General features: G+C 36.4%; 1 protein-coding gene across 6 annotated transcripts; it reads right to left on the reverse strand.

The window, feature by feature from the left end:
* Positions 1-133: 133 nt before the first annotated feature.
* LOC112576773 (protein Jumonji-like) lies at positions 134-20,278 on the reverse strand. Of its 6 annotated transcripts, XM_025259465.1 has the most exons (23): positions 20,147-20,278; positions 19,617-19,817; positions 18,844-19,130; positions 15,954-16,105; positions 15,216-15,421; positions 14,349-14,453; positions 11,243-12,559; positions 8,744-9,500; positions 8,312-8,511; positions 7,831-7,901; positions 7,203-7,284; positions 6,634-6,759; positions 5,752-5,901; positions 5,517-5,609; positions 5,235-5,353; positions 5,059-5,129; positions 4,635-4,749; positions 3,953-4,061; positions 3,165-3,347; positions 2,863-2,984; positions 2,450-2,624; positions 2,070-2,177; positions 134-1,623 (listed from the first exon to the last, which is right to left on the reverse strand). In XM_025259465.1, the coding sequence occupies exons 2-23, from the start codon at positions 19,719-19,721 to the stop codon at positions 1,504-1,506; spliced, it is 4,773 nt and encodes a 1,590-aa protein (XP_025115250.1). In that variant the 5' UTR covers positions 19,722-19,817; positions 20,147-20,278; the 3' UTR covers positions 134-1,503. The 6 variants fall into 6 exon arrangements, with proteins under 6 accessions (XP_025115250.1, XP_025115249.1, XP_025115254.1 ...); XM_025259464.1 differs by lacking the exon at positions 20,147-20,278 and having other exon boundaries at positions 19,617-20,140; XM_025259469.1 differs by lacking the exons at positions 11,243-12,559; positions 20,147-20,278 and having other exon boundaries at positions 19,617-20,140.
* Between the last annotated feature and the right edge of the window lie 25 nt (positions 20,279-20,303).

The raw sequence follows: 20,303 nt of genomic DNA on the forward strand, positions 1-20,303 counted from the left end.
GTCCCCTGCATACACCTTCAAACACTGCTCATTATCCTCTAAGTTCAACCTGACGTTCTTGTATAAAAAAAACTATAAAAGATGAAGGATGGCATAAAACTATTCAACCAAGAACTTCACAAAAAGACATTAATTTTAATGACAATTACAAAAACTTTAATCTTCCAAACTCATGATGCATCAGATAAAACACATAGGGATCTTTTCTGTGGTAAGTAAACATTGTCAAAACATAAGGACACATAGTCCCACCTTCTCAGAACAAAAGCAATACATTATGCATATATAAATCCATAAAGTGGAAATAATAATCATGTATAATCTCGTGAACTGACCTATATCCTTACTGGTGCATATCAACTTTCGTTTGTTAATGCTGATGCACAAGGCCTTTCTATCAGTACCATTCCTAGTAACTGACTTACTGACATTTATCTTGAAAAGAAGGCAACAAATGTATGTCTATGGAGAATGAAGCGCAACATTTTGAAAATTAATATCAATTTTAATTTTGAGTGAAAGTGGAGAAATTCAATCAGTCTGAAAGCTTCTTTCCTCACTGAGTTTGAGTTTTTTTTTTAAATCCACAAATACACTTTTTGTTACTAAGGCAAGATAGTTTAAGCAAGCAAATTACCTAAATCGTCCTACAAATGTTTTTGTTGTTTTTTAAAGAGTTTTATCTTTACTTTCACCTGTCATAAAGACAAAAATCAACAATAAAGTTATATCAATACTTCTCTATAAGGACAAAACAGACAGGACAGAACCGTCATGTCTGATCTCACAAAATGTTACATCAAAAGCATTTTGTTTAAAAAAGAAAATCTAATTCTCTACGAACTTAAACATATTTGACTACTTTTTACATTAAGGAATTCTAAAATCTGTGTCCTCTTCACAATACATTTAAGAGAAAAAAACACCAAACACAAAGAGAATGGATAAGACTGTGATACCAGCATACATGGATGCTCAAATAAATTTTTGTATAAAAAAATTAAACGCAAGCAACATTTGATAAAAACACCTTTTTGAGCTACAACTGAAAGCTTTTGACATCTCTGGTATAACTTTCCCTATACAATGTTGCTTACAAATGAGAAATGAAAAAACTAAGCAAAACAAAATCTGACAAGATCATATATAATATTTGAATAATGAAAAATAAGAAGTCTAGAGAAAGGAAACAATAAGTACATCTTAAACATCTTTCCTCTCAAAAACATACAGATAAAAGACCTTGGTTCCATATAGGATTTGTGTTTGGTCGGTCTTTTTAATACTGAGCATATTAGTCTCTTGCACTAACTCATCCACTCTATCTCTCTCTCACTCACACACACACACAGATACATGAGCACAATATCAAAGCACATGTGCACATGTATACGATCAAAACATACACATAAACTTGTGCATGTGTGTATATCTTGTTTCTTTAGAAGCATGAATATTTGGTTGCAGCTTGTATTAGAACACAAAAATCAAACTTTCTACATATCAAGACTTGCTGTCTTGTTTTTTCAGTGCTCTTTTCTTGGATAAGCTGCTGCCACTGGCACCACTGGTCAGAGCTGCCAAGCGATCTTTGGTTGCCTGAACTAGTTCTGTCAACTCCTCCTGCAATTTTTTGTTTTCAATGATATCATCAAGCTTCTAATAACAATGATTATATATATATTATTAGCCAGTCATTCCTTTCTAAGTGAAACCCAAGATTTTGTGCATGTGTGTTATTTCTGCACTCTTGGTTAATGACAACTGAAAGAGTGGGTGTCCTTAGTGTGTCTGCATGTGCCTGTGTGGCATATTCATGTTTTGCAAACTACCTTCCCACCATTTTAGCTTGTAAAGAATTCAACTAATAATTGATTTTCATCAGATTTTTAAAACATATTTTAGACTTTTTATCATCTCATCTTCAATGTTTTTTTTTCAGCTTTTATTTCATTAAATTATAACAATAACACAACTCTACATTTTAATGATAAAATGTTTTAAACAAGCAGCAAGAGTTTATTCTGGAAAAGATTTGCAAGCAATTTTTGATTAAGTTCTCAGCATACCTCTGTATATCTGTAAAATAGTTTTGCTGCTTTGATGTGGCGTTTGCGCTGCACATACCGCAGTCCATGTTTCAGACAAAGGATCTGTTCATCATGTTCATTGAGCACCTGATGAAAATTTAAAAAATATATCCAAAGGGATTTCATCACAAGTAACTAATAATTTTAATTTGAAAAGTGATTCTCACAGAGCTGAGTACATATCAACGAAAACTATAGCCCAACATATTATAAAGAGATTCTGAAAATAAGATGTTGATATAAAATCTCTGTTGTCTTCTTGACAGACCTCCAAAGGTAGCAGTAATAATATGGCAGCCATGTTTGTTGTAGGTCTGTCTGAATCACTTTATACAAGGTTACTTCAATAAAGAACCTACCATGGATAAATAGCAAATCTTAGAGCAAACTTCGCAGATGCTGTCTTCAGTGAGGTCATGAGAACGTTTTCGCGCCAGTGACGAAGAATTACCCGGTGAGTCTTCTACAGCCAAACGTCTCTCACATTTTAGGCCTGCTGCAGACAGCTGGTGGCGCTCGTCAATTTCCCTGGACCTTGATACATAAAAGAAAATGACACCTAGAAACAATGAAACAATGTGTACATGAACTAAAAAAACTTACCAGACTTCTAGTGAAAATAATACTGAAAGAGCAACACACAAAAATTTTTACGATCAATGTTTTTAATGTTTACCATAAAAATATCAAATTAAAATGCCATTTCTCACAATATAGTCAAGTACTATGTAAAGGTTACAATCATGCTTTGGTAATATTTGTATAAACTTACACTATGGATTCTAGAAGTGGCAAAGAGGATGCCAGAGTTTCCTGGTCACTAGAATCCTGGCACAGGCCACAGACCAGTGTGTCCACAGAAAACAGCTCCTTCTCTTTACTTGCACTCAGTGCCTGCACATTTCACACAGTGTAGCTAGCAACATGTATTTCAAATGTACTACTCATTTGGGGAAATAAATCGATTTTCAGCAAATAGTATTACTGACAATTTCTGGCTGCAAAGGAAAATGTTAACAGGACCTCAGAAGATGGAACAAAAAGGAAATGACATCAGACTATTGTCAAACTCACTTTTGCAGCTTCCACACAAAGGGAGAGCCATTCAAGTGTTGCATAGTGAACAGATTCGGACACGCTGTAGCCACAGCAAACTGTTGCTGTAAAGACATCAGGAAACACCACCACAAACTGTCGCTGTTGTTGTACACAACGTGCTACACGCACACCTCTGCTCATCAGTTCATCTGGTTTCACCTAAATACACAAAATCACACAAAAGTAAACACCTATTTATGTGCATGCGCATGCACTCAAGCACAAAGCCAATCAAATCTCCATACCATTCCAGACAATAAGTTTAAACATATCTGTGAAATTTAAAACTAGACAATTCTTTCGAAGATTTTTCCTTCACAATTTAACAATTTAGAAGACTTGTAGAGTACACTGATCCTATGAAATGAGTCTTCAGCTGTTGCTTGAAGCCAGTTAGACATCCTGGAAAAGGCAAGGAGAAAGTACTCCAAACAAAGGAACCAGCATAGACCAGAGCTCACTGGCCAGCAGTGTCTAGTGTATGGCATGGGAAATATGGAGTCGGATTGTATCAGCTGCTGAATAAAATGTGTGGGATGGAATCAGTTAATCTTCACTAATACTGATTCATTTTCTAACAAAACAATTTAAAAAACCCTAACAACCAAAGATATTTAAGCATTTAAGAGAAGTTATGGGGAGGGGGTGGAATTGGTGTTTTATGCTGAGCTAGTAACTATGGCTCTATCACAGCAAAGCTTGTACATTTAAGACAAATAGTAAAGTCCCCCCTACAAAAAAAAAAAAAGTTTTAAAAGTTTAACCATAGCAGTGTCCTCCTTTAGCCAGCAGGGGTCATTGTGAAGAAGTGTGGGACACAACTCTTTCATAGCTTCATGGAAAGCCTGAACTTGTGTCTTTGGAATGCAGTACCTGAATTAAAGCATGACTTATAAAGTATCAGCACTTCGCTACTTTTGTGATTAATAATAAGAATACTTATACAGAGCATTTCTCTACTATAATGCACTGCCCATAAATACAGCTTCTGTAGAATGAGACACAATAACCAATTCACATAATCTATCTTGAGGATGTAATATTTACTGCATATAAGTATTTACTGCACTTAAATACAAAAATATTTGATGTCATCATATTTTCATAGTCCAGCCCTTAAATGAATTGCAGGGGCAGTAGACATTCAGTGAATTTATTGTGCACAACTATACTATGCAAAATACAGCTGGTGGTTAAATAAATTTTGTTTGCCAAGAGTTATGCCACCTCTGAACTCTCAACATGGGTTCTAACAATCAAAAAGCAGTTTTATTTTAAGTACCACTTCTTGACTTTATCATTTCTAAATCAAGCTGGCACTGCTCTTAGTTATTTGAATTAAAATTATAAAAAGGCATGACTAATAAAAATTCTTCTGCCATGATGTCTGTGCCTGCGATCATAATTATAAAAACAAATTGCAAAGCAGTAATGAATTCCACACACCAGATGGTATTGGCACCTGTGTGTAGATATTGAACATATGGCAGACGATGTGGATCTGTAGACCAGCAGGATGTGGAAAACAGCATGCCCACATGCAAAGTTGGAATTGTAGCACCTGGTTAAAAATAAAAGACATGGAGAAATGATCAAATGTTTTTTCAAACTATTTGCACTGCTTTACTGCTTCTAAGATATATTTGTTTAAATCATAATTTTTTTTAATAAAGTCAACTTTTAACTTTAAAGTAAAACGGTGTTTAAATCACAATTAACAAAAAAAGCTTATTGCTTCAGTTTTATAGCTGCAAGTGGTAGATTGATCGCAAAACTTTTGTCCAAGTGATGACATTAAGCATTTATAAGAATTTTCAGAAAGAAAGCTATGGACATTATTTACATCATTAGTAAATTCTGTTGAATTTACCTGAAACTGGTCCAAGACATTTGAGTATGCACTTCTTATTCTCTGGCAGATTGTTTAGGTTCCAGCTATGTCTGAAAAGAAAAGTATTGCTTTCCTGCATCTTTTGTCTAAAAGGTAAGAGCATCAGACTACATCATGAGTGTATGGCTATGGTACTGTCTAACTTTCCAACTCACCTGAAGTATGGACTCTCCCTGCGTGTGGGAAATGCAGTTGACTGTGCTCTGGTGTTAACATGTGCACACTGCACAGCCACATGTGTATCTCGTTCTTTTACTATCTTCCAGTATGCACCCTAGCAAAAACAAATTATTTCTTTACTGCACTGGAGCAATGCACCATGATTTTATGGAAGAATTAATGCAAACAACAAGTATTGTATGAAATTACAAAAAGCCATCGGACTAAAAATTCTTAATCAAAATTAATAAATTGACTAATATAAAAACAGTTCAAACCTCTACAACTTCTGCACTGGGATCATCTTTAAACCACATGGACTGTACATTTCGTGCCACACGACTAAAAGCACTCAGTGTCATGGACTTGCCCTGCAAGTTTGAAAAAAGAAATATCTGCAGAGTTTAACAACTAAAAATGCCAAAACTTGCTGTCATTTTGTCACATGTCATATCATATCTAAATAATCTTCAAGTTTGGTTTTTCCTTATGAACATAATCAACAGTTTTTACCTTGAGAATTGCCTCCTCTTCAACACTGCCCATTTCATAGCTAGAAGACACCTCTTTCTGTACCTGTACTTTCTCAGCATCAGTCAACATAGCATATGGCAAGACATGCTTGCAGTAAATATCGTAAAGCCTGGTCACTCGATCATGAGCCTAGAGTAAGAAAGGAGACAATAATATAACTTTTTCTTATGTTTGTGGGGCAGTTTGAACTGAAAGCATTTTTATCAAGCTGGAAGAATTATCATAAAAAAACAATTTTGCAAGGATATGATCTCAGTTCTACAAATGCCAGAGCCAAAGTACCATTATGAAAGGATTTGGAGTAAGAAACCAGCAGATAATGAATTTATCTCCTATTGGCTTCTCATTGTGGAAAATATTATGGAACATGCTAAAAATTGTTTCTTTGAAATTATCCTTGCTTAGGTAGCCATAAGATATTGCCAACTTCAGTGTTTATAACATTAAAATTATAGCTTTTAAGATCTGTCTTTCTTAAGACACAGCAAACAAAGTGCTATATGGGAGACCATGTAAAGGTAATCTCCAAACATTTTTTAGGTCATTGGGGAGGGAAATGTTAACAGACCACACTTTTCTCAGGGGCAGTTTTATGCAAGGGCAGTACCCATCCCCTCTTCCTCACGGTCTTACCTTCCCAAACCCTCTATGGGATTAGATAACCTCTATGGGATCAGATACCTATTCCTGACAGCTGGGTTGACTGGAGTAAGTTTGTTGCACCACATGGATATTGAACTGGCACACCTTTGGGTTGAGACGTCAGTGCTCTATCTCCTTCACCACTAAGTTTAACCCCCTACCCCGCCTTCATCACCATTTCTAAATAGACATGTATATAGCAAATGAAATGTCACATACAGTTTTGGGAATTTTCATGGCATCTGCAACTTTGACCCACTGCTTTTTGTCCACAATATTTTGAAGGCCTCCAAAGTCCCGAATCATGCGGTACAGTTGAGGAAGATCAACTTCCACACCACCAATCTATCAACACATTTTATTCACCATAAACATGAGTATCTTTGTTCATAATACAAGAAGTAAAAAGTGAAATTTTCCTTGTAAATGTTTTGTTTGATACTTATGGCAGCAAAACATGTGTGTAGTATAGACCTTGAACCAAATGAAAAGATTGCTCAGCTCTTTTCACAAAACCTTTTATAGCGGTCGATGATAGATGCATCTGGATACAGTGGAGCGTCTAGTCGACAGGACTGATACGATACAGATCAGAGGCACTAATTTGTTTACTTAAAGAGCAGTTATAGTTTCTAATAGTCAGGGTGTTTGGTAATGATAATAACGAAGTAATAAGGTGACAAAAGATCGTTAATGCTAAATGTCCTTGCAACAAGCTTCTTTTTCATCAAAAGAAAAAACTGCTTTAAAGGATGGTTGGAATATGTCAGCTTTCCCTTCACAGTTACCTGTGGAATAGCATTATGGTCATTCACAACACCTCTCAGGTGATGATTAATTGCAGTAGTGTGCTCAACACTTGAGCCCCATCTGAAAAGACACAGTTCACAGTAGAGGTAGTCCCATGACCATACAGTTGTGTGTGTGTGTGGTGGTGATGGTAACAGTAAGGGGTGGGGGGGGTTGAGGTATTAAGACCCTCACTTATCTCAGTCAGCCTTTAGGCCAACTTTCCTCCCTTGGAACCTCAAAGTACATTCTGCAGATACGAACATATTCTTTCAGCGCAACACTGCGATATGAAAGAAGTAAATCTAATATTAAAAACTAGTTGCGAGACATGTAAATGAGCACATTCAATTAAACCACATACTTGAACACACACTTCCTCACCCCCACCCCACACACACACACCTTCCACAACCCTCCAACCATAGCCCTGAAAACCTCTCTGCCCCTTATTACTACAATCAGATTGCTTACAAAATCAGTTCAAAGTGTAAGAGATGAGGATTCCCTTAAACATCACTGTCTTATGTGATCATAGCTCAATAACTTCATGATTTATAAAGTTTATAAAGAATAAAAGTTTTCTAACATTCCATCACTAATGATGTCTAACATTAGTCTGCTGACCTGTTACAAAGGCGATGTAGATGCTGAATTTGTGTAGTGAATCTTATCTCTTCATTGACTTTGCTCTCCATCTTTGAACACAATAAAAAAAGCACAATAGTGCTTTAGGCAAATTTAAAAAAATAAAATAAAGAGACAACCTGTACTATTACAGTGAAAAATCTCCTCACACACATCAGTTGTGTAGGAATCATGGGGGCAAGGAAGCAGCCGCCCCCTAAAAAAAATACTGAGGAGGCAAGAATATGAGCATTGTTAACTGTCAGCATGTAGTTGCTCCCCACGCCCAAAAGTTGAGCATCTTCCCACACCACTGCATGAATGTGGCCTCAAACATCATCACCTGTTCATGATGAATACAGATGTTTTCTAATTTCACTAAATTGTATTATATTAAATATATTGCTCTGTAACAGTTTTCAGCTGTTTTTTCTGCCTATCACTTTCAACAACATTCTGTTAAGAAGGACACCATGCTCACCTTCCAGCTGGCAGGTGGAATAATCTTGCACATCCCAAATGGTTCTGCCTGTTCTTTGATGCTTGATATATAAGATATTGGGTCAGAAAATTCTTCTTCCGAGGGGCGGAATGTTGACATTTCTTCCAAGCCTGCTAAAGTTGGGTCTGGTGGAACCACAGAAGCTGCAACTTTCTCAGGGGCAACTTTCTTTATGGGCACTGCAACAGTATTTGTACTTATGATCAACCAATGCAAAAACTCCATAAACGCTTTCTACTATCCTCCCCTTCTCTTATTCTCAAGTCTACAGCCAATGATTTGTGGCATTTACCTTCCTCCCAATTTCCAATGCATGATCATAATAAGCCTAAAACTGAATAAGCATTATACTAAGCTCATGAAGGAAGATTTCAAATATGTTACTGATCACACTCAAGACATGGGTCCAACCTTTTTTGTTATGTGGAGATGAGGTAGATGCACTCTTCTTACCACCCTCCTTCTCAGAGGTGGGCTTGACTCCAACATCATCCTGTACGTCTGTCTCCTTCCCCGTCTCTTTTTTCACACGCTTGCTCTCAATTATGTTTGCAAGAGTGTCCTGCCCTTTTCTTGCCAAGGTTGATCCTTGTTTCTTGCTCAAAGCTTGCCTCTTTGTGTCTCCTGTCACTTTGAGTGTTGTTAGTGATGAACTGCGGGTCACCATTTTATCTAGCTCTTTCACTTTGCGTGCTTTGGCACTGGCCCTGGCTCGGGCTTCGGCTTTAGCCCTGGCAAGAGCAAACTTGGCTGCCTTCTTCTTCTGCTCCTCTTCATATTCTTCCATGTCTGCATAACCAGACAAAACTAGAGAATAGTTAGGACGCTTTTTGCCAAGAACTTTGGCAAGAGTTTTCAAACGGAGACTGGTCCTTCGCTTTGATTTGCTTATTTTCTGTGGCAACAAGTCTCTCTCCTTCCTCTCATCCTTTTTCTCTGATTTCTTCTCCAGCCTCTTCTTTGACATTATCTGTTTGATTATGTTCTCTTTCCGAGAACTCAGTTTCAGAAGATTATTTTTCTTTTCTTTTTGTTCCGAGAGAAGTTTCTGGTTCTTTTTTAGTTTTATGGAAGCCCCTTCCAAAGTTTTCCTGACACTTGTAGCTCTTGCTTCTTTCTCTTTACTCTGTTCTGTTTTCACAGGTTTAAAGGTTCCTGCAGGTGACTTCTGCAAAATAAGAAGTCTATTTTAAGTGTTCTAAAATACTACAAAATAATATCACAATATAGGCCATCTGTTTGTTTCAAAACATTCTGCCATAATTGGATAAAATTCTGAATTTCTAAAGTTTATCTTTCAAAAAATGGCATACTTTTTAAAAACTGTATGATACAAGAATAGCTCTTTTATTAACAGACACTTAAATATTGGAAACATAAAAATTTCTTTACATTATGAAGTAACTTATGCATAAGTTTTTTTTAATGTTTACAGAATACATAAAATAAGAGCACAACCTAAAACTTTTAAGCATCATCATAAATAAATACAAGAAAATTATACACAAACATAACCACTGCTTATCTCCATATCCCTCACTCCACCCCCCACTACCAAAAAAAAATTTCATGAAGTAAATGCATCAAATTTAATGGAAACTAATCATGGAATGTTACATGTGCATGTGTCCATGCATGCATTGAATGGTATATACCATGAAAGGAAACAGCTTGCTATGAGAGTTCATTCTCTCTCACACACACACACACTCTTCCTCACCCATTCTCTCTGCTCTTTCTTTAGTCCTACAGGCATATTATTTATACATAATTACGCTATTTCAGTCAACAGTTTAACAAATTATGATTGAGAATAGTCTAAATTGTACTTCAAATACACTAGTTCCAAGTGCTTGCTAGTAAACAAAAATTACACACAAACATCAGAAACACGACATATCAGCAAACTTTTGATGAAACTACTGTTTCTGTAGAAACAAATGAACTTTAAAAATTGAGAAATTCTGTATAACAAAAGACCAAAGTATATAAGCATGCTCCCATTCATGCAACGATAAAGCCTAGAATGAGTGAATATCTTTTGTGATAACTATAGTTGGCAAAGTCAACAAAACTGTTAGTGCACAAAAAAAAAAAAAATGATAAAACACCCCAGACTTTTTAGTCCCTTTGAGACAAAAAGCAAGTCATGCTATAAATATGGCTGACAAGAAAGTTCAATAAACCTTAGTGAACCACTTTTACACCTATTAAAACTGATTTTTACAGATTCAGCAGAGATATTACATTTTGCAGAAGTAAACTAATTTTTAAGAAAAGTAGAAACATATAGAAAGAATTTTGTAAACATCAATGAAAAACAAATTACAAATAAATTACAAGAATCATCACACCTTCATAACTTGAAAAAAAATCTCATTATAAACTATGCACAAACCACCTCTCATCCATCCACCCATGTTTCTCCTATTCAACCAAACACACCCAGACACTACATGAGATAGTGAATAAGTACACGACCACAGTTCACTTCCCCATCACACTCCACAGATGATTCTGGTCTTCATATTTTGTGATTAATAGTGCTCAAAATCATATGCTGAGAGGCAAAATATATGCCTAAATGGTTGCTTACATCAACAACAGAAGAGTTTCTGTCAGCATCTTGATCAGTTATTACCTTATGTTACTGTTAAAAGATAGATAAGATAGCTTTCAGAAATTTTTTTTAGTATTATGGCAACATCGTGTGGGTATTTCATAGAAAAAAAAAAAAAAGAATTGCTTGTAGCATTCAGTAAAGTGTCATTGGTGTTTGTGCAGCAAAAGCCAAAAAGGACATATCAGTTTGTAAATACTGGATCAAATGTTGGAAACAATTTCAGAACAATAACAGTAAGTTTATAATCACATGCGAGAAAGCACTTCTTCCAGAAACTAGGAACACACCTGCACAATTGGTGGGAAAGACATAAGTGACGGAGGCAAAGGGTACAAGAAGCGGCCCTCAACTGTAGTGGTCACATCTGACCAGAAAGCTGAAGCCTGTTTCTTGCCTATGAAGCTGCTACTGCCTGCAGGAACCAATGGTGCATTTGCAAGCACACTGGCACCATTGTGCAGTGGGTCACTAAAACGACATTGTCCACACATGCATGCTTGTACCTTCTTCCCTAACTGACACCCAGACTTGAAGGCTCTGTAAATGTAATGACTGCCCTGATAATTCATCTGAGCAATATCGTGTGTGTTGGCTTGCCAGTATTGCAGGTAGTGAGGTGAACTGTGTCTGTCCCAAAGTTCTTCTTGAAGTGCTTCTTGATCTTGAATAAGACTTTGATTCCAACAACTGATAGGTGGTGATGGTAAGGGAACAATTAGCGTTCTGGCCACTGATACATATTCATGAGCTACTTGAAACTTTCCAAAGGATTGCTTGTTGCTCAAGAGCTTATCTCTAATTCCCCATGAGTTTGCTTCCTGTTGACCTCTTACCTGTCCATTTGTTGTCACTGTGTAAAATCTACCCTTGACAGGGCAAGAGACTGCTGTTGTGTCTCTAGCAGCAAGTACAGTATCATTGCCACTCAAGTTAGATGTGTATTGTAAGTCAACATCAGTTATATTCACCATCTCTGTTTGTGAGACATATACTTGATCTCTTCTACAACAAGTATCTTGCTCTACTTGCTCTTTACTGTTGGTATCTTGCTCTTCATTGTCAGCAATTTGGTATACTTTCTGTGTAGCAGCATCTTGCCTTGCCTGTCTTGCATTATTAGGATCTTGTTCTGTTTGCAGTCTAACACAGATGCATTGTTGTGCCTGCTTTCCACATAAACATCCTGCTCTGTTATGTAACAAGTAGCTCTTTTGCACTTTAGTTCTTTGTGCTGCTGCTTCATCTTTAAATGGGTCTTCAGTATTTTTTGTCTTGTTTTCTGCATTGTCATTCTCTGAACAAAGTGTGGAAATTGTGTTTTGCCTCTCCCTTTCACGTTCAGGTAAACTGTCACTGGTGATGTCACGCATTGTTCTGTTATTTAAAAAAGTTTGATACTGCTTCTGATATCCTAAAGCTGGCATCTGCTCTTCTGTTTTGTTTGAAATGAGCGTCATCTCTTGCAGCTTAACACTCTTTTGCCCCTCACTTTTTCTTTGTCTTGTTCGGATGCTGGGTGAAGCTCTTCTTGGTACCTTGAAAATTGGGTGTTCAGATTCTTGCATCATGCTGTTGTCCTCATTTGTACTCTGCAGTGGCCAAGGCTGTGTAAAAGCAATTTCAGCACAGAGACTTTCACCAATGTCCACCACAAAAACATCCAAACCACAAGTATAGGAATGTTGTAAACACTATATGACACATTTAACAAGCCATGCAAATAGTGTCTTTAAAATTATGGCAATGTAGAAGGCACATCTGTACTAAGTTAATGTATTGATGGATAACAGTGGAAGTTAATTTCAGAGCTGCTGCTTAAAAATGATGTGCATGGCTAACATCCAGCAAGATAAGAAGCTTAAATAAAAAGGACAACATTAAAAATCTAAGCTAAATAATCTAAATATAAATTTTGTTGAAAAAGACAATGTAAACTAAGGTACTTAAAATAGTTCTTAGTGCCAATTTTTACTTCTCTTCAGATGTCCTTTCAGTCTCTAGTATGCTACCTTTAGCAAACTGATTAGTTTCATTATGATTCAATATAAAATAATTTTGATGGAACATTAATATAATGAAACAAAATTTTAATTTTGATCTATTATAAATGGAAAATATAAAAAATACTACAATAATTCTACAGGAAAAGGATTAGATCAAAGTTACTCATATAAGTACATAAATAAATAGCTAAATCTGTCTGCTCTAAAACAAATTAATCAAAACATAGTTTGCAATCTTTCTCAGTCTTCGTTTATGCCAGGATTCATAGGGATGTGTGCTTACAGTTAATACTCAAAGACTGTAATATCTTCTAAAGGGTACTCATTTTTGTAATGCTGCCTTAAAAATTTCAAGCAACTGTACTAGCAGTAGTTAAGCCAGAACATTTAGATGAAAGTTATAAGTGTACTGATAAACAGGCATTAATAGCCATTATCAAAGCTGAAGATAAACGTATAGTGGATAATTACCAAGATGTGACAATTATAAATGTAAGCCAACATCTTGGAAGCAGCAGCGACTGTAGAAATGATGGAAAACCTAAATGGAAATTAAAGGTAAAAATGATAGTCGCAGCTTGTTAGAACTGAAGAACCGGGACTCAAAGGACCTTAGACAAAACCAGAGAGAAACAATGAGACCTGACAAGAAAATGGATCTAAAACTGATAAAGCAAGATCACAAGCAGAACTTCAAAAGCCTCTTCTTTTATTTACTGAACAAAAGAAAAAGATGTTTTTTTACAGGGGAGAAAAGATAAAGCATAGCAACATGCAAAGCACATGCAAATAATGCTAATAAACCTAAATAACCCACACTTTGGCCTGAAGAAACATACATCTAAAAAAAAAGTGGAAAGGAAAGAAAGAAAAATGAATCCAATGAAAGGAAGAAAAACAAGAACTTTACACATCAAAGAAAAGCAAACTAAATGCAGAAGTGCATCCCATTTCCTACTCAGCACAACAATCCACGTGCAGTTAAACCTTCAACTACTATCCCTTTTTCTGAATATGGGACAAAACAGAATCATGAACCACCCAAAGCCAGGGCACTGAAGAAGACACCAAGGGCACAGGGCAGGAATCGTCATACCTGTCGCTGCCCCATTGGAACAGCCTTCGCCTTACTGGCACTCTGAGAGAGGGCCTGAGCAGAGGGTTTGTGTGGGGTTAGATGCAGTGCACTGTCTGTCCTGTCAAGCACAAGCTTCCCGGTAGATGAGTAGCGGAAAAAGCTGGCAGGCAAGCATTTGATGGAGGCAGACTTTTTAGCAGGGGTAAACTCTCCCAGCAAAAGCCTGCTGCCGCAAGGTGATGGAGTCTTCTCAGGGGTGAAGTAGTATTTCTTGCTATGCTGGGAAGGGGTACCTGTCCCCGAATGGACTACCTTTCGTGTCATTCCTTGCTGCAGGCTGATGATGCCTCGGGCTGTCTCAGGGGTGCCTGCACTAGCCCTTGCTGCCTTTCTGTCTGCTTGAAGGATGCGTGAGGGCTGTGAAACATGCCAAAGCCTGCTTGTAAGCTTAGTACCATGAAGCAGTTTTAAATTACATGCTTAAAGGTCAAATAAGCATTTTGTTTCTCATGACTGGGTAAAGCTCAGTCCAAGATACAATGTTCCAAAATATGGGTGAATATGCAGAACATTGTTTATGTTGTCAAAGCCACGTCTATGTTGATTAGACATCTGTGGATAAAAAAGGTATCACAACTTTGACCTCTTTCTGTGCATGGTGATGTCTGTAGCCATGTATCTTGAGAACTGAAGGGGTTTTCATCCAAATTTTGAGAAACAGTCTCGTGCACTGAGCTTTAACCAATTGTTAGAAAACAAACAAAACCTATGAAGCAAATGCTATGTCACTGATTTATTTCTATCATAAAGGGGTGATGTAACATGCTACTTAGCTCTGATATCTAAAAATGAAAGGCAGATCTAAGCAGTGTTTATTATTATTCATGCCTACATGCAATAAAGGGTTATAAAGGCGCATGAAATAATGTCTGCAAACTCTTCATTTTCAATTAAAATAAAAACATAAACTGAATTAAGCTACTATAATCCAATAAGCTGAATGAACGTAGCAATCGGAATGACAAACAATATAACAATAAATTTAACAATAAAGCAAGTGCACAAAAACGCAGATCAATTATTTGTAATATTTACACTTACGGGTTATAATTAGATGTACTGCTGGAATTAAAACTTGCGTTCTTATGTGAGAATTAGGATAGTTATATGTGGACAAACCATGGGATAACTGGCAATTTCCATCAATTCATCATTCATATTACTGCTTGTGCTGGAGGACTCTGGCGTGCTCTCCCTTCCTTCTTCGGTCTTTCCAGCTTTCTCAGCGCTAATGGGAGTGCAAGGGTCACTGTTAGTCTCCTCAACTGTTGTATCATCTCTTGTGAAACTGAAGAAGTCCAGATGAGGTGGCAAAACATGTGACCCTAAAACAAGAAAATAAATAATTCAAACTCATGACAAACAAATTTTCGACAAACTGAGACGAAATGTTTGAATCATGAATGTGCTCACATCCACTCTCATTCACTTATGCTTGCATGATCTCTCTCTCTCTCACACACACACAATCCCCTGACCTAACTGAAGAACCCAATACTTAATCCTAATTGAAATGTGGCTCTTCTGACACCACTAATAAATCTTCACAATGAAACAATGGACTGAATTATACTGGAAATATTTTTATTAACGAATTTTAACATGCATTTTCATCCAAGAAGAGGTCTACAATTATCTTCTAACCTTCTAATAAAAGCACAGTATGACTACAAGTACATGCACATGCCACATACCAAATATCTAAAAAAATAAAATTTTGTGTTCCTTGAAAAGCAGCTGATGTAATTAGAGATATAGACACTCCTTAGACCTCTCATAAAGCGCAAAAAAGTTTTCCATGCCACATAAACAAGTATGATAAACCAACTCCTTAAAAAAGCACAAATAAATATAAACCTCGCAAGCAGAGAAAGGTTAGAAAGTCTTCAGTCTTGGGAACTCTGTTGAGCAAGTTAAGCGGTGACTGAGATGCCTTTTTATTTGGCGTTGAACTTGGCGTGGTTGGCAAGGAACAACCCTGAGCAAACTTTCGTTGTGCATGAATTTTCCTGCAATGAATCACAAATAGCAAAAATATGGCAAATGTAATTTTCTATTAAAGATAACAGTATTAAAGTAAGACAAATAAACTATTATTTTTCTTTCATTTCCAACTGCAGTTCAATTCTCAAAAAAGTAAGTAACTACACACAAAAAGCATGAAGAGACCACATATCCATGGCCTCTTGTTAAAAAGCCTTGTATGATTAGTGGTCTGTGGCCCTATGCTCATTGAGGAGTTAAAAGGGAATGAACTGAACTGATTAGTGGTCTACAGGTTAACACCAGAAGGGCACACTGATCAAATGTGATGTCAACTTCACAAAATGCATGGAATTTAAAGATGAATCAATTCTAAACATTATTTTAACAATAAAGCCAGTATCTACAGAGGATAAAAAAAAACTGTAACTGCCAAGGAAGTTTAAAGACCTACCCAACTGGTGACACAAATCAAGCTCAAAAGACTCCTTTCGTATCCCTTATTAAAGTCTCAAACATGAAATCACAAGGAGAAACATGAACCTCAAGAAAAAAACGATTTCCTCGCCTGTTCAAATGTTTGGGCCCCAAGCTGTGCATGACATCAGCATAGGGACCACTGTATGGCTGATACAAGTTGGTCATAAAGTACCAATCTTGAAAGCCCAAGTGCAGATTTGGAAACTACTGTATTGATGAATGTACAGGAAAACATAGTAACAGGCTCCCAAAGGATTCATCTTGAGAAGACAATGTATCAACTTTGTTCTTGGGTGTAAAGCTAATTTCACTGTGCCTACACAGTAGTCTGTTGTAGGCAAATGCACTTAGCTCCTGAATATTATTCAGTAACGTACATGCTGATGAAAGCAAGAGGGGATAGGGGTACCGGAAAAGTGTCTTCCTCCGGGGTCTGTGCCTACTACACAGAAGCATGCTTTACCTTGTCCAACAACACAGCAGTTTCACCCTAAAACATTCAGTGCATATAATACTATTGTCAGTCTGTCACAATGGTGACAAGCACAACAATCACTGCAACTGCTACTAGTCTGCACAGATCAGACTCAAGTTTGTAACAATATATGTGAACACCAAAAAGTAAGTGAACAAACATTTTTTTTAAGAATTGCTGTTTACACAAACCATTATTGTATTGTGTAAATTTCATCATAATATAAATTACATTATTATTTATAGAATACTTTTGGTCATTACCCAAAGAGCAATATATGCACTATTTTGCATGACAATATTTCATTCAATCATTTCTTTCAATGAAACTGGTTATTTTTCAGTTTGTAAATTTGTTTTTCAAAGAAGCCCTAAGTAACTTTTTTTTTCACTTCCCTTGTCAGCACTAACACAGCTGCCTTCATATGGTTGCACTGGCTCTTGATACTAATCAAAGAACTAGTGCAGATTTGCAAACAGATATATTGGTCATATAATTTTGTATAATTTTCTATGCTGTTAAGACATTATGTATGTTGTTTTAGGAAGTGTGTTTCTTGATTTCAAAGTGATCTGTCTAGATAACATTTTTATGACTACACACATAACTTGCAAGGAATCTGTGATGTGTGCTATTTGTAAGGAACACATGCATAAAAAATTGTTACTGATTTGATGTCTTACATTTTTGCAGTTTATTATTGGAAATTGATAATTTCTAAATTTCATGACGCAAGTAAAAGCATTAGTGTGTGTGTGTGTACGTGCAGAGACAGGCATAGTTAAGTTCTACAATAATTGCTTAAGTAAAACCAATTTTACTGTTTATCTGCCATATTGTGTGTGCATGATATTGTTGAAGCACATGCAGACTAAAAGCACAGTTTAAATTAAATTAGCTTCTCAAGCCACAGTATTATAACTGATCGGTGGCACGAAATGTCAGCAACATGCACACAGTAAATGATAGGGAATCTCTGCAACAGCTCCCCAAAAATATATTTCTTATTTTCTAATTTTTCTTTAATCTAAGCGGGCAAAAGTCTCTCTTTTTTAAAAAATTCTATTCACACCAACAATTATTAACAATGATTAACCATATGAACAACTATGGCACATAAACATGCAAATCAATCCCAAAGTATATTTTTATAAGTAAATCGATAAGCATGGTAATTGTAATGGTCAACATCAGCTTAAAAAATTTAATGACCATCAACGATGCTTACAATGTAGTATCATTGCATGACGAAGTAAACTTTTGTTGTATGCTACCTGAACATATTGTGCTTGGAGTTTTGAATCTTCATAATCCTCAGGTTCAAACATGTAAGATTTAATACCTTAATGGAAGACAACAGCGTTTCACACTCAATCACTGAGAGATCAATATAGGTGAAGATCGTCCAATGAACTTGACTGCATCACTTGACTGGCCATAGTAAAGTATGCTTATTGAGACAGTGTGGGCTGCACCTACGCTGATGTTGCATGTTATTTGTGCATGCGAGCGATATTTCCCAGGACTTACTGATATAGGTACATCAATTTTAAAATTAAATAACAAATAAATGAGTTTGTTTCAGGCGCTGAAACTTACAGAATACATTTATATTATTCTATCTACCAGAATCTGTTAATAACAGTTGGGTAGGTCTTTAAAAAGTTCAACTTTTTTGTTCAGCTGTCATGTTGACATAATACATTCAACCAAACTGTAAAAAGTTAAGCTAAGACATTAATAGTTTTCTTCATATGAGCAGCAAGAACCTAACTACAGCAACTGGACACTGGCCATAACAAAACGTACTTTTTTGATTCGCTTGTTGAGCCTGCTGAGGACATGACAGAATCCTGACTGCTCTCATCAATGGCAGCTGTTGAAGAGGTTGTGGTATTAAAACTGTTGACAGACGAGCTGGCTGAAATGTTACTTCTGCGAGCCGATGTTCTAAGCTTTGGTGGTGGTTCTTGACTAAATGACCCTTCCTCTGTTTCTGACTGGGGAGTGCGAGTACGCCGCGTCTCTTGCAAAGAAGCATAAAGCGCTTTCTTCAGTTCTCTCTCCTCTTTTCTAGAGAGACCAACAGTGTCATCCTGATACAAAGAAATAGAACAGAAATGATTATGAAAGGTCTATGGAGATCATTCTCTTCAATTAAACTGTTTCTATGCTGCATGTACATTTTTTATACATCTGAATGAAATCAACTATATGTGCTCCATCATAAGCATATGTATCTTGCAGAATGACAATCCATCAAACCTAAAGATATAAACATTAAAAAAAATTAATGCTAACTGATTATCACACACACACTGAGATAAAGAATGAGAGATGGGGGAAAGAGAGAACTAACTGAAAGGTACATGCATGTTGCAGATCTTGGCTAGACAAGCTGTTAAAATATGAACTCTGGTAATCTCTCTCTCTCTCGCTCACACACACACACGTGTGCAAGCATGCACACAGAGAAAGAACTACCAGACAGACATAAAGACCGACTAACAGACAAATACACAAGATACGTGCATACTAAATGATCTTAATTGTGGCGATGTCAGAGTAAAATCCTTAATTACCAAGGTCTTTGGAGGCACTAAACGGCGAGGACGGCTTGCCATGTGTAGCTCGGACTGCCGGGTACTCCTCTGAGTCACTGACTGGGTGCTTCTTTTCCCAACCATCTTAATCGGAGACCTTATTTTTATTTATTACTTTATTGTCAACAACTGCTGATCGAGAATTTCTATGTAACTCGTCTCGAAACTTTTATATCCCATCTGCAACAAATATTTCAAATGCACCGCAAAATATGATATTTACATTTTTCTAAGATGTTTCATACTAATTATTATATTGGTCTGGACTTAATATTCTTCACTTCTGTATCCCACGAGTAACGTAAGTAGCAATGCACTGCATCAGCCTTTGATGTATGAAGATGAGTGTACACTCTGCACGTCGTCGATATTTCAATTAAAAATGAAACTGCAGGTGATAGAAAAATATAATTTTCCGGGACACCAAAGACTAAAAACTTCTCATACGATATCTATATTACTGTCATGTTCTATTGTCATTTCCTGAAATGTCAACAAATGAAAAAAACCTGTTTCCGCAGTCTATCCACTCTTTGGTACTACATAGTCCACAGATTTTGCTTTCTCTTATTTTGATTTTTAAAAATTAACTGAGGCATATTAAAATAAAATAAAGTCTTTTACAATATGTTTCTTACAATTTAAGATTGAAAAATCTAAATTATT

The sequence above is a fragment of the Pomacea canaliculata genome, linkage group LG12, assembly GCF_003073045.1.
Source record: "Pomacea canaliculata isolate SZHN2017 linkage group LG12, ASM307304v1, whole genome shotgun sequence".
Classification (NCBI taxonomy): domain Eukaryota; kingdom Metazoa; phylum Mollusca; class Gastropoda; order Architaenioglossa; family Ampullariidae; genus Pomacea; species Pomacea canaliculata.

What these genes read in the sequence shown, in the direction of transcription:
- LOC112576773 (XM_025259465.1), bottom strand. Translation starts at nt 19,721, where the DNA reads ATGGTTGGGAAAAGAAGCACCCAGTCAGTGACTCAGAGGAGTACCCGG. An exon ending in CTTTCCCACCAATTGTGCAG is followed by an intron (nt 9,501 to 11,242) that starts GTGTGTTCCTAG and finishes CTTATTTTGCAG; the next exon opens with AAGTCACCTGCAGGAACCTT. An exon ending in AAGAGGAGGCAATTCTCAAG is followed by an intron (nt 5,610 to 5,751) that starts GTAAAAACTGTT and finishes TCAAACTTGCAG; the next exon opens with GGCAAGTCCATGACACTGAG.